Raw genomic sequence first — 27,853 nt, 5'->3', positions numbered from 1 at the left:
CACCACACCTGGCTAATTTTTTTTGTATTTTTAGTACAGATGGCGTTTTACCATGTTGGCCCAGCTGGTCTTGAACTCCTGACCTCAAGTAATCTACCTGCCCTGGCCTCAAAGTGCTGGGATTATAGGTGTGAGCCACTGCGCCCAGTCGCTCTGGGATTACAGGTGTGAGCCACTATGCCCAGCCACTATCTAATTTTTTAGAAGCTTTTCGTCATCCAGAAAAGAAATTCTGTAACCTTTAGTAGTCAGTCCCTACTCTTCCCTCCTTCCAACCCGTGGCACCAGAAATCTGTTTTCTGTCTGTGGAGACTTATCTGTTCTGACCATCTCATATAAGTGGAATCCTGTAATATGTGTCTTTTTGTGACTGGCTTCTTTGACTTGCCATAATGTTTTCAAGGTTCATTCATGGCTTAGTACATATGAGTGCTTCATTCCTTTTTATGGCTGTCTAACATCCCACTGTATGGATATACGCCACATTTTGTTTATCCACTCATCACTCGATGGGCATTTGGGTCAGTTCACTTTCGGGATTACATAAGTTATCCTGTCATGAACATTCATGTACATGTTTTGTGTGAACGTTTGTTTTCAGTTCTGTTGGGTATGCACATAGGATCATATGGTAACTCTTTATTTCACATATGGAGGAACTGCCAAACTGTTTTCTAAAGTGGGTGTACCGTTTTACATTCCCATTAATAATATATGAAGGTTCAAATTTCTCCATATCCTTGCCAGTGTTTCTTATTGTTGTTTTGATCCTAGCCATCCTAGTGGTTGTAACACAGTATCTCATTGTAGTTTTGATTTGAATTTCCGTAATGATTAGTGATGTTGGACATCTTTTCATGCTTTTTGTCCATTTTTGTATCTTCTTTAGAGAAATGTCTATTCAAATCCTTTACCCCTTTTTAATTGAGTTCCAATGATTAGTTTTCAATAGCTATTCTTTTAGCTGTTATCTTTTTTATTTATTCTCTGTATTTCATTATTTGAAATTAACCTAAAAATATTTTAAAATATAAAAAATGGTCTATTGTACCCAGAGGAAAAAGACTAAAAATTATTTTTTTCTGGTATACTGAAGGTTAAAATTATTTAAAATATGGAATCTGTTTTGGAGAAAATTCTTAAAAAGAAGTCGTTGTGTTACAAATGCTAGGAATCTCTCATTTGTGCTGACTTCGTTTTACAGATGAAAAACTTGGCAGGATTAGTTAAAACATTTGACCGGAAGTCAAGCAGTTAAAATACCTAGAAAAACCTGATCTCTTGGTCTCTGATCTATTGCTTATTTTAGTTACCTTTCTGTCATATGTGGTTGTATTATTTGGAAGCATATTTTTGACACAGAAGAAAAATCTGTACGTATTTGGTCCCTAATTTTTATCTATTCATCTTTAGTATTACCTTTCGCTTTTCATGACTAACTCCTGAACTACTTTTTATGATGAACATGGCTTCAGGCTTTTGTGTGATAGTGTTGCTTTCCAACTTGTGCTGCTAGGAAAGAGTTTGTGCCCTCCTTAAGGGTGTTTCTTGTGATAAGGTGGACCAGTCTGAAGCAGGAGCCACAGTTGTGGCTTTACTGGTTTTGGCAAGCTCAGAGGATCCCTGCAGATTTTTCAGCAGTTGGCATGTAGGGCTTGCAGCTTACTCATTTATGCCTCACATTGGTAAGCCCTCGCCAAGTCCAACCTTGCCTACCCTTACCCTTTTTCCCGTTCTCTTATGTACAAATACAGGAAACTCCCTGCATGTGAAATAAAAAATGTTGTCTCTTGTTTTCAGTTATCTTAAAGAAATGGCTTAAGTTCAGGGTTACTTTTGATTTTCCTAATGAGTTCTTTATTCTTTTTTTTCTCCTAGATATTGAAAGGTATAGTAAAAGATACATGAAGGTATACAAGGAAGAATGGATACCAGGTAACTGCAAAACGCACAATATGGAAATAATTTTTAAAGGCTGTCTCTCTCACCTCATATTTTTTTTTTTTTTAGGCTACGTTTTCTATTTTTACCATAGGAAAATTGAGTCTGGTTCTTTTATTGTGATTAATGAGTAATATAAATCTGTTAGAAACTAAGGTGAAAAGATTTTTATGCTAAAACAAGGAAGAGTTGAAGTGCTTTTGTGAAAGTTCTTAAAATATATATATATATATGTTTGTTTGTTTTGTTTTGTTTTGTTTTGAGACGGAGTCTCGCTCTGTTGGCCAGGCTGGAGGGCAGTGGTGCAATCTCGGCTCAGTGCAAGCTCCACCTCCAGGGTTCATGCCCATTGTCCTGCCTCAGCTTCCCGAGTAGCTGGGACTATAGGCGGCTGCCACCACGCCCGGCTAATTTTTTGTATTTTTAGTAGAGACAGGGTTTCACTGTGTTAGCCAGGATGGTCTTGATCTCCTGACCTTGTAATCTGCCCACTTTGGTCTCCCAAAGTGCTGGTATTTATAGGCGTGAGCCACTGTGCCCGGCCCTTAAAATATATTTTTTATAAAAATAGGACAGGCCAAACAAAGCATTTGGATTTTCCAATTTAATTAGCCACAATCACAATTGTAATTTGTAGTACCAAGAAGCACAAATACTATGCTCCTGAGCAATTTTAGAGTATTTGAAGAGAAAAAAAAAATCTTGTTTTAAAGGTATTGTAAGCCAAGCTCATGGATCTTCCTTTCTTTTAAGCAGACTAGTTTTAGTTATTAGGTTTCTTTTTCAAAAGAACTATATCTAAAAAGAAGCTTTACCTTGGGTATGGACAAGTTGGAAGGGGCCGTAAAGGAGATCTCATCCCACTCATTCATTCATTTTGCAAATAAAAACAGTTGTCATAGAAATAAAGTGACCTGCCAGGCCATGTGGCCATTACTGTTAGAACCCAGGTCTTCTCATTTTAATTCACATTCTTTTTATGTCTCTGTCCTTGGTCTTTTATGGAAACTGCCCTTATGTAAAAACATAAATGGCATTAACAGCATTATCGTTTTCACAGATTATAGTACTATCTTTTCAGTGTTGGTAAGGTTGGACACAACTTAGGTCTCGCATTTCTTCCGTTTCATTAGTATTCATCTCTCAAATGATTCTCTTTACATATTCCCGTCATGATCTAAAATGAATAGTTTACAAAAACTAAAATATATTCAAAGCAAAATTTATTTTTCAGGTAAAATGACTTGAGATTTAAATGCTTTATAAAATGCTCCGAAATTTCTTTATTAGCAGGCAGTATTTTTAAATCAACTTTTATGTTGCTTCAATTTTCTGTTTATGCTTAAAAATTAAAATAAAGTGACACATTAGAGGAATTATTTAACTGATACAAGCAAAAGTATTTATTGGAGGAAATTTATTTTTGACAGCTATTTATATTTTTAATTTTAAAGTTTTCAGATGTTAGAATTGTTTATTTCATTTTGCATGTGTTGGGATTGTGGTAACATACTTTTGAAAAAAAAATTTGTTGCATAAGACATATATATACTACAGAATATATCAACTACAGAAAACTTATGAAATACAAAGTAGTCAAATAAATAAATATAAATAATACTTAAGAAAAACTGTCATAATTCCAGCACCCACAAATAATTACCGTAAGATTTTCTTCCCAAAAAATTTTATAGCACTGTTTCAGAGCTATTGTAATAAACTTTTCTTTATAGGAGAAAATATATCATTGTCTGTTATATTTGGATTTTGTTTTTTTATGTTTTAAGCTAAATTTGTAAAGTCAGATACTAAGGCACTTTATTGTCATTTCCTGGACAACTATTGTGTCCTTCACGTAGTTATATTCAATGCCACTAATTCCTAAAGGAAACTGCAATTTTTTTATTTTTTATTTTATGTACAGATTGGAGAAGACTTCCAGGAGAGATGATGCCAAGAAATAAATGTAAAAAAGGTACATTCACTAATATAATAGTAATTCAGGTAGGAGAAGGTCATTTCTTACATTCTGTTAATGTGGACTTGTCAACCCAAAATTATACTCACTGTTCTTAATGCTTTTCTTAAAGTATTTTGTGCCAGGCAAGGGGGCTCATGCCTGTAATCTGAGCACTTTGGGAGGCTGAGGTGGGAGGATCACTTGAGCCCAGGAGTTTGAGACCAGCCTGGGCAACATAGTGAGAACTTGTCTCTACATAAAGTTAAAACAAATATTAGCCAAGTGTGGTGGCCTGCACCTGTAGTCCCAGCTACTTGGGAGGCTAAGGTGGGAGGATCACTTGAGCCGAAGAGGCAGAGGCTGCAGTTAACCCAAATTGCACCACTGCACTTAAGCCTGGAAGACAGAGCAAGACCTTGACACTCTATAAGACCCTGACTCTCTCTCTCTCTCTCTCTCTGTCCCCCTGTATATATAAAAATGCATTGTAACTATTTTGCTAAAGCTTGTTTTTTGTTGTTTATCTTTTGGGTGTTTTTTTTCTTAGTTGTTGCCTTTTCTTTGTGTGTGTCTTATTTTTTAATTTTTAAATTTTATATCTTTTTAAAAATTTCAGTGTTTATTTTACATACGGGGTACATGTGCAAGTTTATTACATTGGTATATTGCACCCAGGTAGTGAGTGTACTACCTAATAGGTAGTTAACCCACTCCACTCCGTCCTCCCCTCCCAACTTCAGTAGTTCACTGTGTCTATTGTTCCCATGTTTATGTCCATGTGTGCTCAGTGTTTAGCACCCACTTATAAGTGAGAACATGCAATATTTGGTTTTCTGTATTTATTCACTTAGGATTTTCCTTTAGTTGTGGAATTGTGGAGATGCTAAGAAAGACTCTTCAATTACTGTGGACTTTTTCATTGGCATAATTGCAGATTTTTTATTATACTGGCTACATTATGAATTATTTTTTTTTATTATTAAGTTTTAGGGTACATGTGCATAATGTGCAGGTTTGTTACATATGTATACTTGTGCCATGTTGGTGTGCTGCACCCATCAACTCGTCAGCACCCATCAATTCATCATTTATATGAGGTATAACTCCCAATGCAATCCCTCCTCCCTCCCCCCTCCCCATGATAGGCCCTGGTGTGTGATGTTCCCCTTCCCGAGTCCAAGTGATCTCATTGTTCAGTTCCCACCTATGAGTGAGAACATGCGGTGTTTGGTTTTCTGTTCTTGTGATAGTTTGCTGAGAATGATGGTTTCCAGCTGCATCCATGTCCCTACAAAGGACGCAAACTCATCCTTTTTTATGGCTGCATGATATTCCATGGTGTATATGTGCCACATTTTCTTAATCCAGTCTGTCACAGATGGACATTTGGGTTGATTCCAAGTCTTTGCTATTGTGAATAGTGCCGCAATAAACATACGTGTGCATGTGTCTTTATAGCAGCATGATTTATAATCCTTTGGGTATATACCCAGTGGTGGGATGGCTGGGTCATATGCTACATCTAGTTCTAGATCCTTGAGGAATCGCCATACTGTTTTCCATAATGGTTGAACTAGTTTACAATCCCACCAACAGTGTAAAAGTGTTCCTGTTTCTCCACATCCTCTCCAGCACCTGTCGTTGCCTGACTTTTTAATGATTGCCATTCTAACTGGTGTGAGATGGTATCCTATTGTGGTTTTGATTTGCATTTCTCTGATGGCCAGTGATGATGAGCATTTTTCATGTGTCTGTTGGCTGCAAAGATGTCTTCTTTCAAGAAGTGTCTGTTCATATCCTTTGCCCACTTTTTGATGGGGTTGTTTGATTTTTTCTTGTAAATTTGTTTAAGTTCTTTGTAGGTTCTGGATATTAGCCTTTTGTCAGATGAGTAGATTGTAAAAATTTTCTCCCATTCTGTAGGTTGCCTGTTCACTCTGATGGTAGCTTCTTTTGCTGTGCAGAAGCTCTTTAGTTTAATTAAATCCCATTTGTCAATTTTGGCTTTTGCTGCCGTTGCTTTTGGTGTTTTAGACATGAAGTCCTTGGCCATGCCTATGTCCTGAATGGTACTACGTAGGTTTTCTTCTAGGGTTTTTATGGTATTAGGTCTAACATTTAAGTCTCTAATCCATCTTGAATTAATTTTCATATAAGGAGTAAGGAAAGGATCCAGTTTCAGCTTTCTACTTATGGCTAGCCAATTTTCCCAGCACCATTTATTAAATAGGGAGTCCTTTCCCCATTTCTTGTTTCTCTCAGATTTGTCAAAGATCAGATGGCTGTAGATGTGTGGTATTATTTCTGAGGACTCTGTTCTATTCCATTGGTCTATATCTCTGTTTTGGTACCAGTACCATGCTGTTTTGGTTATTGTGGCCTTGTAGTATAGTTTGAAGTCAGGTAGTGTGATGCCTCCAGCTTTATTCTTTTGACTTGGGATTGTCTTGGCAATGCGGGCTCTTTTTTGGTTCCATATGAACTTTAAAGCCGTTTTATCCAGTTCTGTGAAGAAACTCATTGGTAGCTTGATGGGGATGGCATTGAATCTATAAATAACCTTGGGTAGTATGGCCATTTTCACGATATTGATTCTTCCTATCCATGAGCATGGTATGTTCTTCCATTTGTTTGTGTCCTCTTTGATTTCACTGAGCAGTGGTTTGTAGTTCTCCTTGAAGAGGTCCTTTACATCCCTTGTAAGTTGGATTCCTAGGTATTTTATTCTCTTTGAAGCAATTGTGAATGGAAGTTCATTCCTGATTTGGCTCTCTGTTTGTCTGTTACTGGTGTATAAGAATGCTTGTGATTTTTGCACATTAATTTTGTATCCTGAGACTTTGCTGAAGTTGCTTATTAGCTTAAGGAGATTTTGGGCTGAGACAATGGGGTTTTCTAAATATACAATCATGTCATCTGCAACAAGGGACAATTTGACTTCTTCTTTTCCTAACTGAATACCCTTTATTTCTTTCTCTTGCCTGATTGCCCTAGCCAGAACTTCCAAGACTATGTTGAATAGGAGTGGTGAGAGAGGGCATCCCTGTCTGTGCCAGTTTTCAAAGGGAATTTTTCCAGTTTTTGCCCATTCAGTATGATATTGGCTGTGGGTTTGTCATAAATAGCTCTTATTATTTTGAGGTACGTTCCATGAATACGGAATTTATTGAGCGTTTTTAGCATGAAGGGCTGTTGAATTTTGTCAAAAGCCTTTTCTGCATCTATTGAATAATCATGTGGTTCTTTTCTTTGGTTCTGTTTATATGCTGGATTACGTTTATTGATTTGTGTATGTTGAACCAGCCTTGCATCCCAGGGATGAAGCCCACTTGATCATGATGGATAAGCTTTTTGATGTGCTGCTGAATCCGGTTTGCCAGTTTATTGAGGATTTTTGCATCGATGTTCATCAGGGATATTGGTCTAAAATTTTCTTTTTTTGTTGTGTCTCTGCCAGGCTTTGGTATATACAGGATGATGTTGGCCTCATAAAATGAGTTAGGGAGGATTCCCTCTCTTTATATTGATTGGAATAGTTTCAGAAGGAATGGTACCAGCTCCTCTTTGTACCTCTGGTAGAATTCAGCTGTGAATCCATCTGGTCCTGGACTTTTTTTGGTTGGTAGGCTATTAATTATTGCCTCAATTTCAGAGCCTGCTATTGGTCTATTCAGGGATTCAACTTCTTCCTGGTTCAGTCTTGGAAGAGTGTAAGTGTCCAGGAAATTATCCATTTCTTCTAGATTTTCTAGTTGATTTGCGTAGAGGTGTTTATAGTATTCTCTGATGGTAGTTTGTATTTCTGTGGGGTCTGTGGTGATATCCCCTTTATGATTTTTTATTGCTTCTATTTGAATCTTCTCTCTTTTCTTTTTTATTAGTCTTGCTAGCGGTCTGTCAATTTTGTTGATCTTTTCAAAAAACCAACTCCTGGATTCATTGATTTTTTGGAGGGTTTTTTGTGTCTCTATCTCCTTCAGTTCTGCTCTGATCTTAGTTATTTCTTCCCGTCTGCTAGCTTTTGAATGTGTTTGCTCTTGCTTCTCCAGTGCTTTTAATTGTGATGTTAGAGTGTCAATTTTAGATCTTTCCAGCTTTCTCTTGTGGGCATTTAGTGCTATAAATTTCCCTCTACACACTGCTTTAAATGTGTCCCAGAGATTCTGGTATGTTGTATCTTTGTTCTCATTGGTTTCAAAGAACATCTTTAATTCTGCCTTCATTTCGTTATGTACCCAGTAGTCATTCAGGAGCAGGTTGTTCAGTTTCCATGTAGTTGAGCGGTTTTGATTGAATTTCTTAGTCCTGAGTTCTAGTCTGATTGCACTGTGGTCTGAGAGAGAGTTTGTTCTAATTTCTGTTCTTTTACATTTGCTAAGGAGTGCTTTACTTCCAATTATGTGGTCAATTTTGGAATAAGTGCGATGTGGTGCTGAGAAGAATGTATATTCTGTTGATTTGGGATGGAGAGTTCTATAGATGTCTATTAGGTCCGCTTGGTGCAGAGATGAGTTCAATTCCTGGATATCCTTGTTAACTTTCTGTCTCGTTGATCTGTCTAATGTTGACAGTGGAGTGTTGAAGTCTCCCATTATTGTATGGGAGTCTAAGTCTCTTTGTAAGTCTCTAAGGACTTGCTTTATGAATTTGGGTGCTCCTGTATTGGGTGCATATATATTTAGAATAGTTAGCTCTTCCTGTTGAATTGATCCCTTTACCATTATGTAATGGCCTTCTTCGTCTCTTTTGATCTTTGATGGTTTAAAGTTTATTTTATCAGAGACTAGTATTGCAACCCCTGCTTTTTTTTGTTCTCCATTTGCTTGGTAGATCTTCCTCCACCCCTTTATTTTGAGCCTATGTATGTCTCTGCATGTGAGATGGGTCTCCTGAATACAGCAGACTGATGGGTCTTGACTCTTTATCCAGTTTGCCAGTCTGTGTCTTTTAATTGGAGCATTTAGTCCATTAACATTTAAGGTTAATATTGTTATGTGTGAACTTGATCCTGACATTATGATATTAACTGTTTATTTTGCTCATTAGTTGATGCAGTTTCTTCCTAGCCTCGATGGTCTTTACATTTTGGCATGTTTTTGCAATGGCTGGTACCGGTTGTTCCTTTCCATGTTTAGGGCTTCCTTCAGGGTCTCTTGTAAGGCAGGCCTGGTGGTGACAAAATCTCTAAGCATTTGCTTATCTGTAAAGGATTTTATTTCTCCTTCACTGATGAAACTTAGTTTGGCTGGATATGAAATTCTGGGTTTAAAATTCTTTTCTTTAAGAACGTTGAATATTGGCCCCCACTCTCTTCTGGCTTGTAGAGTTTCTGCCGAGAGGTCTGCTGTTATTCTGATGGGCTTCCCTTTGTGGGTAATCCGACCTTTCTCTCTGGCTGCCCTTAAGATTTTTTCCTTCATTTCAACTTTGGTGAATCTGGCAATTATGTGTCTTGGAGTTGCTCTTCTGGAGGAGTATCTTTGTGGTGTTCTCTGTATTTCCTGAATTTGAATGTTGGCCTGCCCTACTAGGTTCGGGAAGTTCTCCTGGATGATATCCTGAAGAGTGTTTTCCAACTTGGTTCCATTTTCCCCCTCACTTTCAGGCACCCCAATCAGACGTAGATTTGGTCTTTTTACATAATCCCATACTTCTTGCAGGCTTTGTTCATTTCTTTTTCTTCTTTTTTCTTTTGGTTTCTCTTCTCGCTTCATTTCATTCATTTGATCCTCAATCTCTGATACTCTTTCTTCCAGTTGATCGAGTCGGTTACTGAAGCTTGTGGATTTGTCACGTATTTCTCGTGTCATGCTTTTCATCTCTGTCATTTCATTTATGACCTTCTCTGCATTAATTATTCTAGCTATCAATTCTTCCACTCTTTTTTCAAGATTTTTAGTTTCTTTGCGCTGGGTACGTAATTCCTCCTTTAGCTCTGAGAAGTTTGATGGACTCAAGCCTTCTTCTCTCATCTCATCAAAGTCATTCTCTGACCAGCTTTGATCCGTTGCTGGCGATGAGCTGCGCTCCTTTACAGGAGGAGATGCGCTCTTATTTTTTGAATTTCCAGCTTTTCTGCCCTGCTTCTTCCCCATCTTTGTGGTTTTATCTGTCTCTGGTCTTTGATGATGGTGACGTACTGATGGGGTTTTGGTATAGGTGTTCTTCCTGTTTGATAGTTTTCCTTCTAATAGTCGGGACCCTCAGCTGTAGGTCTGCTGGAGATTGCTTGAGGTCCACTCCAGACCCTGTTTGCCTGGGTATCAGCAACAGAGGTTGCAGAAGATAGAATATTGCTGAACAGCGAGTGTACCTGTCTGATTCTTACTTTGGAAGCTTCCTCTCAGGGGTGTACTGCACCCTGTGAGGTGTGGGGTGTCAGACTGCCCCTAGTGGGGGATGTCTCCCAGTTAGGCTACTCAGGGGTCAGGGACCCACTTGAGCAGGCAGTCTGTCCGTTCTCAGATCTCAACCTCCGTGTTGGGAGATCCACTGCTCTCTTCAAAGCTGTCAGACATTGTCGTTCGGGTCTGCACAGGCCTCTGCTGCTTCCCCTGTTTTTTTTTTAGCTGTGCCCTGTCCCCAGAGGTCTATATTATGAATTATTACTAAAACATTTTAAAATTGGGAAACCAATAAAACAGAGCTTTATGTTGTATAGAAGAATGCCAAAGTGAATGTTTGCAGTTTGTTTTCCTTTAGTAATTTCATTCAGTAAATAGGTATCTATTATTGCCAGACATTGTGTTGACAGGAATAAAACTGAGCAAAGTGGGAATAATCCTTGCCTTCATGGAGCGTGTAGTCAAATGGGGTAAAATCATTAAACAAAAACACACTGTCCTCATTGGGAAGGGTTCTTTGAGGAAATGGAATTGGAGTTGAGATTGAAGGATGAGTAGGAGTTTACTGAGACACAGTTATGGGAGAGGAAATAGGGAAATAATAGGTTTGTGAGAGAAAATCAGAGTTCAGTTCAAAAGTGTTACTTATGGTTCCTTTGAAATATACAAATAGAAATGTTAAATATATTGTTAGACACAGGGGAATGGACCTCAAAATGGAGACTGTAGTCATTATCAGAGATACGATCATTGAGACCAAAAGAAAGGGTGAGATGGTCTAGAGCAGAATTAGATAATTAGAAGAAAGGAGGGCCTAAACCTGAGCTTATAGGAATGCCAACATTTAATGGGCTGGTAGAGGAGACTGACTGGCAAAGAAGGAAACTGGAAAGAGAGAGGGAGGAGGAGAACCAGGAGAGCAGAGTTACACAAGATAGTCTGGTATTTCAGAAGGTGGTCAACAATGTTAAAAGATGTTAGACATTGCTGCTAAGAGGTCAAATAGGATGAAGACAGGAAAATGTTCGCTCATTTTTGACGTGTAAGTTATTGGTGACCTCAGTGAGAGCTTTTTGAAAGATTCGCAGAGGTAGAATCCACATTGGAATGGCTTAAGCGGTAAATGGAGCTTAGGAAATGGAGACAGCTAGCATACATGAGTCTTCTTAGAATTTTGCTATGAAGAGTGAAGAGTGAAAAAGGAAGGTAGCCAGCGAGGTTAAGAACAGTGGGGTTATCAACTAACAGAAGAGAAGAGAAGGAATTCCCATTCCCCTTTTTAACACCTTTATTGAGATATAATTGACATACAATACAATGCACATATTTGAAGTACATACACAATTTACATTTTTTGCACATGTGTATTTTTATTTTATTTTAAAGATACAGTATATAATCATATTTAGCTTGCATGTAGAATATTTTGAAATATGACAATTTATATTGTCTTTTATACTGTTGGTTTTTATTGGGCAAATATATTATTTTCATAATAAAATACCTGTGCATGAATGATACTGGTCATGTCCTAGAGGATCACACATCTGTAGTTGACTTTAAAGCTGAAAAGAATGTGTTCATTTTGGAGGAGTTAACGTTTTCAAATATGTCATCCCTGGGATTTTATACCCAAATTAATCATTAGTAAAAGCTCCCAATGTATCAGGATTTCCATTTTTTAATAAACAAAGCAACAATGAAACTTTGTTTCTCATGTTGCTCTAGTATTTTTTTGTTACATATTGTGTAATTTTTATGTCTTGTTTCTGATAGGCTTGGACTCTTCTTTTTGTTAAGATGTCCTCCATTGATTTACATAGAAGTAAACAGTAATAACAGTAGAGTCAAAGGCTGAAAACAGTTGTTTCTTGAAGAACCAGCTACTGCCATGTGTTAAAAGAAACTATTCAAATATATGCAGATACTTGGTCAAAGATGGGGAAAAAAAATTAGTTTACTTACCTGACCATATTCTCTAGTATCCCTTTAACAAAGGTTTATGTTATGAAATTAAATAATTTGATTAAAAAAGTTCTTAGAAAAAGACTTCGTGATGTAAGTAGAATACATTCTTAGCTAATGTTTTTTGGCATTAATATTACAATATTTATTGAGATCTTGTTCATAAGTGATGCTATATTTTATTTGTTACAGTTCATATTAAACAGTCTTTGCCCTCAAGGGGGTCAGAGAAAGTTACCCATCATTAAATTTAACTACTACTTTTGTTTGAGGAACCTCACTAATGCGTATGTTTGGGAGCTCTGAGCTCAGTAATTCCCTGAAGGGCAATTCAGTATGAAACAACAGATGTTGGAGAGGATGTGGAGAAATAGGAACACTTTTACACTGTTGGTGGGATTGTAAACTAGTTCAACCATTATGGAAAACAGTATGGCGATTCCTCAAGGATCTAGAACTAGATGTAGCATATGACCCAGCCATCCCACTACTGGGTATATACCCAAAGGATTATAAATTACTCTACTACAAAGACACATGCACACGTATGTTTATTGCGGCACTATTCACAATAGCAAAGACTTGGAATCAACCCAAATGTCCATCTGTGACAGACTAGATTAAGAAAATGTGGCACATATACACCATGGAATACTATGCAGCCATAAAAAAGGATGAGTTTGCGTCCTTTGTAGGGACATGGATGCAGCTGGAAACCATCATTCTTAGCAAACTATCACAAGAAGAGAAAACCAAACACTGCATGTTCTCACTCATAGGTGGGAACTGAACAATGAGATCACTTGGACTCGGGAAGGGGAACATCACACACTGGGGCCTATCAGGGGGAGGGGGGAGGAGGGAGGGATTGCATTGGGGAGTTATACATGATATAAACGTTATGCACATGTACCCTAGAACTTAAAGTATAATAAAAAAATAAAAATAAAAAAAACACACACAGTAAATTGTAATTCCATCAGTTATGGGTTATCTACCACAATCTAAAAATTTTCTTTTGTAGGTTAAATGTTAATCTTTAACAAAATTACATCTTCCTGAGCCACATTTTCCTCTTACAAAGTAATTTCTAAGTGTTTAGTTTTATTTTGGAAAAGAACTATAATACTCTCTGACCACAATGGGACGATTTTGTAGCTTATCATATTGCTTTGGTAACTAACTGGCAGAATTTATATGTGAAATAGTTCTCTACACCCTGCACTTTCAGAATAGCCTCAAAATGCAATATTTTTGATAGGAGTAGAAAAAAGAAATTATGTAGCCCAAAGCCATTACAACATTTTATTTCACTTACATGCTTTTGAATTTTCAGATTCATATGATGAGTGTATTCAGTTTAACTATTGTAATCTTTATTGCAAAGATACTTGTGTGTTGCACTGTCATCTCTTTCACCATTGGCAAATGCACATATTTGAAGTACATACACAATTTACATTTTTTGCACATATGTATTTAAGGCAGACATATTTTTATTTTACTTGAAAGATACAGCATATAATCATATTTGGCTTGAATGCAGAATTTTGAGATATGGCAATTTATCTTCTGTCTTTTATACCATTGGTTTTTATTGGGCAAGTATATTATTTTCATAATAAAATACTTGTGCTTGAATGATACTGGTCATGTCCTAGAGGATCACACATCTGTAGTTGACTTTAAAGCCGAAAAGAATATTTATCCTGCACTTCCTTTTTATTTTGCACACCTGGTAAGGTTCCTCTGGTTAGAATGAAGTACACTTATCAGTGAAGGAGAAGCCAGTGCAGGTGGATTTGTGGGAGCCTTTCACTATACTCTTGGTACTTGTCTATGAGGCAACATTTTAGCAGTTTTGGCCCTAATGATATTAATTGCCAGTACCAATTTTCAGTACTAGTAAAAAATATACTTCAGTCTTAAAAAAAGAAAAATCCTATTAAGTGATCATCATTTATTCCTCATCATTGGAAAATTGGTGAGGTGTGATTTGTTTATTCTTTGAGAAAATTAATTTACTCTGGAAACTATGTGACTGCCTAGGATGCAGTAGCACAATGCTGGATAGCATACGCAAAGACAAGGAAATACAATACACAGTTGCAGTTGCAGAAAAATGTGTTAACTGGTGGTTTTACTTCAGCAGGCCCAAAACCCAAAAAGGCAAAAGATGCAGGGAAAGGCACATCACTCACTAATACTGCAGATGTGTTGAAAAAAATTGAGGTAAGGTTTTCTTCTTACTATACAAGTGAACTGAAAAAATGTAAAAGATCCTACCTCCTTTTGCTTTCTTGTTTCAACCTTTCAGCATTCTCTTACTTTTTAATAATGTAAATTTGGCAGAAGCGAACCCAGCGTATAAGGTAACTGGGAAGGTTTGAACTTTGTGGGCTGGGAGATATGGAGGGTCTGTCCTGTCCTTCGTTAGCACTTGCCTGGCCACTTACCTCATCTTCTGTCACCTCTTTCTTTTTCACTGTATCCCCCTTTCGGCTTGTATTTGAATCATGCAGGGGGAGAGAAACATGAAAAAGTTTTACAAAGAGTTACATATATAATTCTTTTAAAAACCTCTCATTTTTCCTCCTGTTGGTTGATATGTACTGTTTAAAAGCTTTTTTGGTCTTATGTTAAGTATTGAATATTGAGGGAAAACTGTATTTTATAGAACTTATTTTTATAGCCTTCTTTATCTAAATATTTCACAAATAAAAATGTAAGATTCAGAAGGTTAAAACACTGAAAATTTTAAAAATTTAAATATTTCAAAAATAAAAAAAATAAGATTCAGAAGGTTAAAACACTGAAAATTTTCCCTCCTATTCCTTTCCCTAGTCATCTAGTTCCCTTCCTATAGACAACCAATGTTACTAGTTTCTTATATGTATTTTTCAGAAGTATTTCATACATAGCAAATACGAGGTTTTTTTTTTCTTTTTAAAGACAGAGGTAGCATATTATATTCTGCATTTTCTTTTTATCACTTAACAAAATACCTTGGATGTGGTTCCATATCAGTCTCTGTAGAGTTACCTCATCCTTTTCTTTTTTTTGGCTGCACTATAAAAATGAACTGTAATTTATTTAATTAATGTCCTACATAATTGGACATACAGACATTATGTTTCATCTAGTGTTTTGCTGTTATTAACAATGCTGCAATGAATTCATGTTAAGTATGTCATTTCACATATGTAGGGTAGCTTTCTACAAGTATTTGGTCAGTACTTATGTGCACTGTATGAAATGGATAGCTATTGTTACATTGCTCCTTATGGAGATTATACCAATTAACTACCATTATCAGTGCATGCATTGTCTTGCTTTGATGATGATGATGACAGTAACAGCTAACACTTTATTGAAACTTATTCTGTGCCAGCCTCCTTGATGAGCTCTTTACATATGTTATGTTCATAAAAGTTCATAACAACAAGGAGAGGTGGGTATTATTTCTTCTTTACAGATGAGGAAGTCAAGGCTTTAAATTTTTTACTTGCCTGGCCAAGTAGGCACAGCTACTTGGTAGTGGAAACTCATATTTTTATTTTATTATTTGACCAGTACTTGAGTTAGAGATAACATGTCTGAAAAATAAAGCCAGAGTACTGACGAAGGAGCAGTGATAACTGTCAGGTTTAACTATACTGGAATGATGGGATTGCAGTTCTAGCCAGTTTGTATTGATTGAACTCAGGTTCTGGCTATGCTTAAAGCTTCCTGGAGAAAACTTGCTAAGATGACATGTGCTGTAAGGAAGATTGATCTGGACCTCTGGTGTGGTTTCTCCTGGTAACAAATTGTGTTTCCATATTCTCTACATTTAAACACCTTTTTCAGGACACACACTGGCAAAACTGGAAATTTAAATCTAGAAATACCAATGAGTTTAGTAGAACAAAAATAGTTCCCAGATGACTCTCTTATTGCTGATTTTTTCAGCAAAAGCAGTTCCAAATTTTTTTATAATAGAACATTAATGGATGGATAGGGAGTGACATACATTCAAATCTCATGATTAATGTGTGAGTAATTAGTGGTAAACTAATGTCTGAGGTTTCTTTTTTCTGCATAACAGGAGGCTCTGTATGGTGCCTGTAAGGCTGTATAATATTTAAACCAGAAGAACTGCTCTCTGTCCATAATTGAACACTGTTTTCAGTGTCTTTATAGTATTCATTTTATTCTTAAATCTGTAAAGTAGTAAGGTTAGATGGTTAAATCTCAACAGGAGAGAAAATAGAGACTAGTAAGTAGAAGAGCTGAAACTAGTAGCTTAATGCAAAAGGAATGAAGCAGTGAGACAATGTATGTGACTTTGAGATCAGGTTTTATTAAAAAGTTCTATAAATCTGCTATTTTTAACCTATTTTATGAGTCTGATTTAGATCTATGTGGTGGAAATAAAGATGAGAATTTTTTTTAAAGACATTTGAGATAGCAATAATAGAAATATAGACTTCCTAGTTCTATGTGGCACTGAATGAATACTGTATTTAAAAAGTACTTTTGGCCAGGCGTGGTGGCTCATGCCTGTAATCCCAGTACTTTGGGAGGCCGAGGCAGGTTGATCATGAGGTCAGGAGATCGAGACCATCCTGACTAACACAGTGAAACCTCGTCTCTACTATAAATACAAAAAAATTAGCCGGGCATGGTAGCGGGCGCCTGTAGTCCCAGCTACTCGGGAGGCTGAGGCAGGAGAATGATGTGAACCCGGGAGGTGGAGCTTGCAGTGAGTCGAGATCGTACCACTGCCCTCCAGCTGGGTGACGGAGCAAGACTCCTTCTCCAAAAAAAAAAAAAGTACTTTTACATAACTGGTTTAAATAACTATGTTCTTGATTATAAAATAATAGCATGATTTTTTAGACATAGTGTGTACCCTGCACGGAGCTAAATAAATATGGCGCTACAATTTCCTATTAGCTACACAAACTTATTGGTTGCAGGTCTTTTTACTGTGATCTGATTAAAATATAAAAAAAAAGTTATAATATTAACATAGCATCATATATGTGTGTATATCTTATTATAGATGCTGCAAAAGATCCATAAGCACACTTTACTTGCACTTTTCCAAAAGGATTGCCATTTGGAAAAATTGCACACATTATATTGTAGTAATAACTCAAATAAGACAACATATGAGTCAGTATCAAGATAAATCATCTTATGTCTATTACCTTGGTGTTATTTGTTCTGCCTAAGTGGGTTAAGCAGACAGGAAAGGTGGAGTTTGAATTTTGATTAGAAATTGAGCCTATCTAATGTAGTCTCTCTATTGTCTTGGTTTCCTTAAATTCAAATTTGAATTAATTACGATTTTTAAAGATACGCATTTAAGAACCAATAAAGGAATAGCTAAGTTGTAGTTACTCCAGATATAAAACCTGTCTTCTCTCTATATGTAGTCTACAAAGCAAATACCTTATAATAGAGATGGAGTGTTTGCAGATTCATGCATTAATATTCCAATTTCTGTTTAGGGGACTAATCACATTTTAGCTGAGGTGATTTATGCCTTAATTATGAGTATTAATATGTGAAATTATTGACTCCTGGAAAACTTGTGAAATTCTGTCATATGTGCAAATTGAGCATAGTACAATTTAGTGAACAGATAGTGACAGTAATGAACATAGGTCACTTTTTATTAAATGAAAAAAATTGTTGGTAGTCCTAATAAAAATACAAAGATGTAATTTTAAAGTTAATTTTGTGTACTATTCCCTGATGGTTCCACTTGTGGGTAAGTGGAACTCTTATGGAATCAAAGCTTTCCAAACTGCATCTCTCTTTTGTCTTCTCTTTTAGAGTTTCTAATAATTGCTAGTATTGACTGTGATTTGAGTTTTAATTTCTCTTTTTCTTCTCCATCTGCCAGATATAATAAGAAACAAGAATTCCTGGCAACAGGAAGTAAATAATGAGAGAGAAAAGAGATAAAGACACAGATAAAATGCAACTAGGATAATCTAGCCCAGGATGACTTGCTATTATAATAGTGTTAAATGGTCTCATGTATAAAGTGGAACATAGACATTTTGAAATACTATTACCTTATTTTTTCTCCTTTTATGTTAGAAGGAAAACAGAATAACATTCTAAAAGTTCTCCATAAACTAAGTCACCTCAAATATTTTAGAAGGAGGTAGGATAGACCGCGAGGTACTGTGGCTCATGCCTGTAATCCCAGCACTTCGGGAGGCTAAGGTGGGCAGATCTCTTGAGACCAGGAGTTCGAGACCAGCATGGCCAACATGGAGAAACCCTGTCTCTACTAAAAAATTAGCCAGGCTTGGTGGTGTGCGCCTGTAGTCCCAGCTACTCAGGAAGCTGAAGCAGGAGAATCACTTGAACCCAAGAGGAGCAGGTTGCAGTGAGCCGAGATCGTGCCACTGCACTCCAGCCTGGGTGACAGAGCGAGACTTCCTCTCAAAAAAAAAGAGAAGGTAGGAGGGAAATTAAGCATTGTGCATTAGAGCTGATAAGCCCAGTATTAATCTGAAACCCAATTATTAAGTAACAAAATCAAAGAAAATGCTGGTTTAATGGTGAGATAGTAAATTCCTTCTTTCTTGAGTTGACTGATAGTTTCCTAGTGGTGACCTGGAGGTGGTGTTAAGATGGGATTAGAATAAGGTGATACATAACTGTTCCCTTAAGGCTAAGCAGGGAAGTCAGCAGTCTAGTGGTTTCCATACAAATTAATGAAACACGCTTATACCAGGAATTGGAAAAAAGAGACAATGGTGAAAAATCAGATGAGGAAAATGAAGATAAAGAAGGAAGCAAAGAGAAAAGTAAAGAAGGTGATGATGACGATGACGATGATGCTGCAGAACAGGAGGAATATGATGAAGAAGAGCAAGAAGAGGTAATGGTTCATTTGGGGATGGCAGCAAAATAAGGCTTATATAATAAGGAATCATATATATAGTATGTACTAAAATCAACAAACAGAAACCAAGATGATGGGAACCAGAAGTATATTATTATCAATGGCATCAGTTCCTTGCTATCAAGAAAACTATTATAGCATTGAAATTATAATGATGTCAAATTGAATATAGGAGATAAAAATAACTTGATTGGCAGCTTTGTAAGTATAAATCTGCAAGTTAAGGAGATTGATCAGATTAGTGCAGTTAAGATTTAACAACATAAAAATTTAAGTCAGCAATTCAGGTAACGGAGAGCTTAACCACATAGGTCTAGAGGAGAATCCCTGCAGTGTGTTTCAAAATTCCAAAGTGCGTGTGGACACTATCAGAGAACATTGATAATTTAACCTCAGGTATCTGGCTGAGTCAGGACCCTGTGTTTTCGATTTGGGATGCCTAACTTTTAGAATGAAATGCACATAGTACATTTCAGAATTCGCTGGAGTCAATCAGGTATTTTTAGCAGGGTAACTTTGCAGACCACAGCCTCGTTGGGACTTTGTAGACACCTCAGACAGTAACCCTAGGTGGAGAGTTTCTTCTCTATTCTGGTGACCTTTGTCTTCATTCCATTTCAGCCTCTTCTACCACATTCTCAAATTTGCTTCTTCAGAAACTGTTCCAACTATGAAATCTTTACTATATTTATTTTGCGTTAAATTTGCTATCTTTTGAAATTTATATTGATATAAACAGAGTAGTATGGATACATTTTTTATCTGTTTCCAAGTGGCTAGCCAGCTGCTAAGCTCATTTCTTCAATGATTTGCTTTCCTCATTGATTATGAAATTCTTCCTATATCAGCTATTAGATTCCCATTTCTACCTCTGTTCTCTGTTCCATTGATCTATTTTGAATCAACACTAAGCTGTTCCAAGTAGTAGAAGCTTCTGATTGTTTATGCTTGTAGAGCATGTCTTCCATGCTGCTCTTTTGTTTTCACAATTTTCCTGAATATTCTGTCTATTCTTTCAGATAAATTTTAAGTCTAAACATTTAAAAATTAAATATGTCAATTTGTGGTAGATCACATTTGTCTCCAGCCTTTTTTTCAGATCATTCATGTTTTTATTTCCATTGCTCTCTGACACGATTGAGACTGTCGGTACTTCTGATCATCTCTTTCCCCTTTACTGGTTCTCTGTTTTAATTTTCTTTTCTAAGAAACTTAGACCCTTACTCACCCTTTATCTTCTTTTTTGCCATTATTCTTGTCTCTTGTCCTCCCAGCGCACACTCTAGACCAAAGCCAACTTTGATCATTTCCATTCTCTATCTCTTTCCCCTTTCAAATCTGACCTATTGAGCATTTCTTGGGAATCACAGAAATTGATGCCCCTCAAAAAACACTAGCCTCATTTTTCTGGCTAACATGTTTCCTATTTCTCTTTTTAAGTCAGCTCTTTACAGCAATTATTTTAAATCAACTTTCTTCTTATTTCTCTTTGTTTACTACTTTTCTTTCACTCTTCGCAGATGATAGTACCTCCATACAGGAAATGAAGTCATCAAGAGGAAACTCTATTAATTTCATGTCCTCTGCCTGCAAACTCAGTGTCTTCCTTCCTCCTCCTCTTTTTTTTTTTTTTTTTTTTTTAAATCAAGGGAGGAAATCCCCTTTATCCTATTTGGGGCTAATGGTCCTATCCTTTTTTGGAACCATAGTCCTCAGGTCATTTCCCTTTCCATATTTTTAACCTCTTTTTCTGTCTGTCTCTTCCATTCATGAATTAAAACATGTTCATTTCCCATTGTAAAATATGGTGTCTACATTCTCCCTCATGCCATCTCTTGGAAAGCTTCTTTAGCTGTCATCACCCTCCCCCTCCCCCGCCATTAGCTCTTTTCAATCTTAGTTTCACCTCCATCCTATTCAAATTATTGCTTTTGACAAATAGAAGTAGCTTAAAGAAAGAAATTATTGCTACCACACTCACCATAGACAAATTTTAGCCTTTATGTCACTTAACTTTTCTGCAGTATTTAACACTTCTGATAGCTCTATTATTAAAATACTATTTCCTGGCCAAGCACAGTGGCTTACTGTGTAATCCCAGCACTTTGGGAGGCCAAGGCAGGTGGATCACGAGGTCAGGAGTTCGAGACCAGCCTGGCCAACATGGTGAAACCCAGTCTCTACTAGAAATACAAAAATTAGGCATGGTGGAAGGTGCCTGTAATCTCAGCTACTTGGGAGGCTGAGGCAGGAGAATCGCTTGAACCCAGGACGCAGAGGTTGCAGTGAGCCGAGATTGTGCCACTGCACTCCAGCCTGGGCAACATATATATATTTATAATTTCCTTTATTTAAATTCAACAATTTTCAGCAATTATATGCATCTTTTATGTCAGGGATTGTGCTAATTGCTAAGTCATAGACAAACATGTTAGCTTCCCTTCATTTTTGTTACATGATGCTTCTCATTTTTCTCCTATTTCTGGTACATTTTTGTAGTCTCTTGAGTTCTTTCTAGTCTTTAAATGTCAGTATTCTTCAGGGTTCTTCCCTTGGGCTGCTTTTTCTTGCCATAATCTCTCTGATTGATTGCATCCCTCCCCATAGTTACCCTGTATAGACGTGTAACTCCTCAGTTCTTTTTCATTCAACCTATAGTAAGTGTACACTAAGTATGTGCTTGGAATTCTACTAGGCAATGGGAATATGAAGATAAGATACAGTTCTTCTCTCAGGGAAATCACTAGAGAGACAAGAAAGGTAACAGTTAATACACAGTGAATAACGCTGATATGTTAGTACAGGATGCTATAGCAGCACATAAGAGATACTATGGGCACACCAAAGTCTATTTTAGGCATATCAAAGATGATATTTCAAGGAAGACAATTTAGGTGATCTGAAGAGCTAATCACATCAAGATAGAAACATGGAATGGAGTGGACACTTACAGGGAGAAAAAGAACATGGAGAGAGGCTTGCAGGTGATGAGAGTGTAGCATCTTAATTTAACTGATCATATAAATTGGTATGGCTGAAGTAGAGGGTGTAAGTGGGCTTATGTTGAGAGATGAAGCTGGAGAGATGAGCAGGTCATTAAGGACTTTGAATGTCAAGCTGAGAAATTTGACTTTATCCTGAGCACTGTGGGGAGCATTGAGGGGTTTTAAACAGTGGAATGGTATAATGATGCTTATATTTTAGAAAGCTCAGTTGCTTTGAATGGAAGAGCCAAGTTTGGGTCATATTTGAAAGCTTATTGCTGTAAACCAGTGGTTTTCAGTACTCTTGAAGGGATATTTAGTAGTGTCTGGAGATACATTTGGTTGTCACACTGCCATGGGGGTAGTAGGGTGGTGGTGCTATAGGTTCTAGTTTGTGTGGTCAATATTCTAGACAAGACTGGCATTTGCAATGCTCTGTTGACAATGTCTGCTTGCACTGAGTTGAGATGGAACTATATCTGTGTTGAAATTAAGATCTCCTTTAACAAAAAGAAACATTGGGATTCTAGTAGTTTTAGAATTCTTCATTGAGCCTTAGCAGAATATTAACACCAGTGGGTTTATTATAACATTTCATTTAAAACAAACAAACAAAAACAACAGAAAAACTCCCCATTTTAATAGATAAATGTGTGTTCTGCATGTATGGCTGAGTGAGGGTTGGAAAGGAGATCTTCATTAACACCTTTCTACATTTAAAATTATTCCTCTCTGCTCTTTTTAGCAATTATTAATTAAAATTTGTGGTAATTTATCCAATGTATTGAGGATTTGATGGCGCATTTTCTTTTGAAGAATAAAATGCGGCAAATTATATGGTAACACCTATTAGTAAAATCAAGGAAATAAAGACTTTTCTTCAATCTTTTGAATGTTGTAATTGACGAAAAACACAAGGGCTCAAATGAGAGCCTAGAACCATTTAAGCCATCAGTTTCACTACTGAAATTATAGGTTTCGCTACCTGGTACCTCTATCAAGATTACTAACATTACACAATTACCAAATTTGAAACACTTAAACAGAACTTGGAGGAGGTATTCATGTCTAAAACACAAGTGACATATGCTTGATTTAGAATACTAGAGTATCCTTTCCTTATTCATCTCCACTTTATGTACAAATCGGCTTACTTTTATTTCTACACAAGTGTTCTTACCAAAGGTCTCCTTTACAATGAGACCTCATTTGAACTCTCAACCATGCCACCCTCCCCTGATATACAGGCCCCAAGCTTCACCCAGGTGTCTAAATATTGCCAAAGTTTTTGGGCACCAGAAAAGCCAGGCCAACTTTCCAGAGATGGGAATGGTCTTAGCTGGATGCAGAAACTTACAGTATCTAGGGAAGAAAAAGTAATGAGATAACTATCTAAATAATGCATATACAGTGAATAATACATGTTACTTTTCTTGCATTATGTAAATACATTTATATTAAAAAATCCCACTATCCAGATAGTAAAACACAAAAACAAACAAAAAAATCATTGGAAAAAAATTAATAAAATTGATATGAGAAATAAAATTTATAAAAAATTAATAAAATTTGAGAATAGTCTGTATTTCTTACTATAGATAGTAGAGATGTGGAGATTAATCTCTTTTTATAGCAGATCTCAATCATGTGCAAAAATGTACTGACTAGTAAAAGAAACACCCATGGTCTTATCACTCAGCTTTAACAATGGTCAATTCATAGCTAATCTTTCAACCACTCATTCATCTACCCAATCCCTCCCTGTCTACCCATCCCATTCCCTGTGCCCCACGTGCCTTGGATTGCAAAGAAAATCCTAGGCATCGTATCATTTCATCCACAAATATTTCAGTATGGATTCAAAAATAAGTAAGGGCTCTTTAGCAACATCACTGTATCATTATAACACCCCATACAATGAAATATAATTCTTAATTTCATCAAATATCAGGCCAGTATTGAATTTTCTTGGTTGTCTCAAAAGGTTTGTTTGTTTCAAACAGAATTCAGATACAATCCATACATTGCAACTGATTAATAACTCTTAGGTTTAATTTATATCCAAAGTGGATTTTTGATTGCAAGATACTGGAGGCCCAGAAAAATAAATAAATAAGAAAGTAAGATTTTGAATTTTTGATAGAAAGCACAGATATTTTCTGAGTTATTTGCATGGACGATAGTCTCATTCAGTCACAGGAAAAAGAAACTAAGAAGCCCTAGATAGAGTATAATATAGGTATCTTTTGGATTTGGTTTGGTATCATGAGGCTTTTTTTTTTTTTTTTTTGGTTAGGAAGTAAAAGTGTCTCTGGCTTATGCTCAGTTATGCTTTGTGACTAAAAATCTCAGTACTGGGGTAGTCTAATGGATGTTAATGTAAACTGGCTTTTTTTCTTGAGTGTCTGTGCATTTTTTGGGTAAGTGTTTAGAGGTTTAGCTAACTAAACTATGTATCATCCCAGTAAGCTGTAATGTGTTAGTAGCTATATTGTCCTATCGAGATGGTATGGGCAACCCTTCATGTTCTCTTAGCTAGTTGGTGCCTGACAAGAATGGGAGGTGGTGGTCTTAAGGAAGAAAGCACAGGTAAACACAAGTGAAAACTGTTGTGTTTTTGCAGCGGATAAAAAAGCAGAGACTTTTCTTACTACTCATTCATTTTAATATTGACAAAGGAATATATCATTTCACTTAGGAAAATGACTACATTAATTCATACTTTGAAGATGGAGATGATTTTGGTGCAGACAGTGATGACAACATGGATGAAGCAACCTATTAGGCATGAAATTTTTCAAAAATATGACGCAGCTTCTGAACATTTGGACAGACTTGATTTGTATTTTGTCTCTGATAAGGAACAAATACTTATTTTTGTTTTGTTTTGTTTTGGACAAATATTTGTTACCAAAATATTCAAAACCACTTTGAGTTTACATACTGGTTACCTTACAAATTAGTACCTGACATTCTGACATTCCTTCTAAACACCTCTGCCATCTCTCTTACGTACTCTCATGGATTTTTTTTTTATTTGAATATGAATGTGCCTAAAGAATTTTTGCTCTCTTAATCTATGTATATGTACTTGAAGAAATCATTCTTGCTTAACTGCTGATCTTTTGTAAAACTACTGCTAGTCATAATGGATTTCTATAACCTGAAAGTTGATACAATACAGCACATGGAGCACTTTAAAAACAAAGAAACTTGAAAATAATTTTATTTTTTACCTTTACATGGTGCGTTCTAGACTACTGCATTATGACTACATAAACCTACCTGAGCTCTTAAAAGTACAGAATTGTGAGATAGAGGTTTTGTGATGGAAAACATACACACAGGGAAAAATACCAAACTGAGCAATATAAATTTCACCACTCACTCTTAGCCAGTATAAAGAAACTCTCACATGGGGTGAATATTATAAATACTTGAATTTGGGACTAAATACTGTATGATATATGAATTAATCATTCCACTGTAATAACTGACATCTTCAAATAGTTGGGCTTATGAAAAATTTGACTAAGACATTTTATTTAATTTTATATTTTATAAAATGTGAAGTAAGTTCTGGTCATATAAATATCATGTAGAATGCATGTGTGTGAACTCTATGAAGTGAAGTGTGGTAGCCTTTTATGTTTCAGAGTACTCAAGCTGTACAATTGATTTATATAAAAACGCAAAATGAACTCAGGTCATTTTGAAATTAAGATTAATTTTTTTGTTAACTTTAAAGCTAGCTCTCCTAACTTTATATTTTGGGAAAAATTACCTAAAAACCTGAGCCTACAAAGACTCTCACAAATGCCAAAGATTTTCAAGGAAATTCATATTATATATTTCAAAAATGATTTATCAATGTTATCTACCAAAAGAAGTAATTTTATTTTTCCCTTTTGGGAAGATATTATTATCCTCTAATGTTAGAATCAGATCCCTAGATTCTGTTTCTACCTGTACTATTAAACTCCACCTTGAACCTAAGCTTGGTTGTTTCTGTGCCTTAGTTTCTCCACTTGTAAACAATTTCCTATAAAAATTGTTTAAACACCAACCAAAATTTACCATATGTATTCATTCTCTTGCCTTAAAGATCAGTTCTTAATTTACATTTGGCCCTCACCCTCTAAAAATTTGTAGTTTGGAGAGTAACTGAAAACACAATTTTAAGAAACATTTTAAGAAACACAATTTTAAGAAACATTATTTTCCTCACAAAATATAATCTTATTTTCCTATCTTGTATTCATGCAGAAAATTGGAGAAAATGTGTATTGTCTTGTGCCATTTTGCAACATGAATTTCTCAGGAAAAAGATCACTTTCAATGGCAATACTTTCTTAAATTCAAGATGGGTGTGAGGACCTATCTTATTAGTTTAGAGCTGTGTTAACCATTTGTGAATTACTTCTTGTTTAAAGGAAGTTGTCAAAAAAATTTTAAGATTCTAAATGGAATATATGAATAAAGTAAGCCGTAGAATAGAAACTTCACAAAAAGTTGTCATTTGCGGTTGATAATTAATATAGGTGTTTTATTCTTTCAACTCCTTAGTACCAGAGCCAAATACCATTTAGTTCTCAGAAATCTTACCAATATTGTTCTGTTTACCTACTTATTATAAATCTGCAGATAACCACTTGAACCAGGCAAATACACTGAAGATAAAGGTTATTTCTTTTTTTAGCTTTGAATTTGTCATGACCATTTTAGTCTTGAAGCTAGCAGGGCAGCCACTTGGGGCAAGGATTTACTGTGGGAGGTACCAGCCATACCCTTTCAGAGCCTTCTTTCCCCCTTTGAAAGATCTTTTTACAATGTTAGGGTATAGTAGTTGTGAGAACAAGCAGGATTTGCAGGTTGCTTTACCAGCATGAATCTCATTTTTATGGCTTAAAATCTGAGACTGTGAAATTATTCCATAGAAAAGTTAATGTTATTTTGCAGAATTAGCCTGTTACATAAAAGTATTTGTTGAAGTGTCTTTAAAATTGCTATCATGAGCAAAACTGTTTGGTTGCTGTAATGCTTATTTTTCTGTATTTATTTACACATTAAATTCTTACAAGACAAAATTGTGTTCATTTTATAGTAAGATATTTTGTTTTGAACTTATTTAAATGTTTATTTGGTAGAGAAAAATAATTTGTTAATACAGATCTTACCTAGTAACTATCTATTAAGCAGGGATGCTTGTTCCAAATATTCTTGAATAAACAATCACCACAAACAACAAAACTCTGGGTAATGATTATTCAAAAAAGTTGTGAGATGGGCATGCTGGTCTGTGCCTGTAGTCCCAGCTACTCGGGAGGCTGAGGTGGGAGGACTGTTTGAGCTCAGGAGGTCAAGGCTTCCGTGGGCCAAGAGGAAGCTGAGGTGGGAGGACTGCTTGAGCCCAGGAGGTTGAGGCTTCAGTGAGCCAAGATGGCAACACACATGCACACGCACACACACACACAGTTACGACAACAAACTTAAGAGATTTGGCAGACTATAATTTAGTGTGATCATTCGTGCTTGGGCTGATTTATACTGGATACTAGAGAATGTTAAGACATTCAGAAGATTCTTGTTAAACTTTTCACTTCACTACCTTCAAATGTACAGTGTCAATGGCTTTGCTTTTACATGGTTAAAATCTCAAGCCTGTGTGGTGGCATGTGCCTGTAGTCCCAGCTACTCGGGAGGCTCACATGGGAGGATCAGTTGGCCCCAGGAGTTTGAGGCTGCA

At 36.2% G+C, this 27,853-nt stretch overlaps 1 protein-coding gene across 4 annotated transcripts in view; it reads left to right on the top strand.

Moving 5' to 3' along the window:
* POLR3G (RNA polymerase III subunit G) overlaps nt 1-27,194 on the top strand; it is a 47,455-nt gene extending 20,261 nt beyond the window's left edge. For 2 of the 4 annotated variants that reach the window (XM_033179153.1, XM_033179152.1), the window contains exons 4-8: nt 1,879-1,935; nt 3,866-3,916; nt 14,360-14,442; nt 18,953-19,099; nt 24,806-27,194. In XM_033179153.1, the coding sequence (XP_033035044.1) occupies nt 1,879-1,935; nt 3,866-3,916; nt 14,360-14,442; nt 18,953-19,099; nt 24,806-24,892 (425 nt within the window). In that variant the 3' untranslated portion in view covers nt 24,893-27,194. The remainder of the gene's footprint in view (nt 1-1,878; nt 1,936-3,865; nt 3,917-14,359; nt 14,443-18,952; nt 19,100-24,805) is intronic. The other 2 variants (XM_033179156.1, XM_033179155.1) reach the window with 1 other exon arrangement.
* The last annotated feature ends 659 nt before the right edge of the window (nt 27,195-27,853 follow it).

Source organism: Trachypithecus francoisi, unplaced genomic scaffold (genome assembly GCF_009764315.1).
Source record: "Trachypithecus francoisi isolate TF-2019V2 unplaced genomic scaffold, Tfra_2.0 Lachesis_group2, whole genome shotgun sequence".
Taxonomy (NCBI): domain Eukaryota; kingdom Metazoa; phylum Chordata; class Mammalia; order Primates; family Cercopithecidae; genus Trachypithecus; species Trachypithecus francoisi.
Note: the sequence above shows the minus strand (reverse complement) of the source record. Positions and strands in the feature narration are given on the sequence as shown.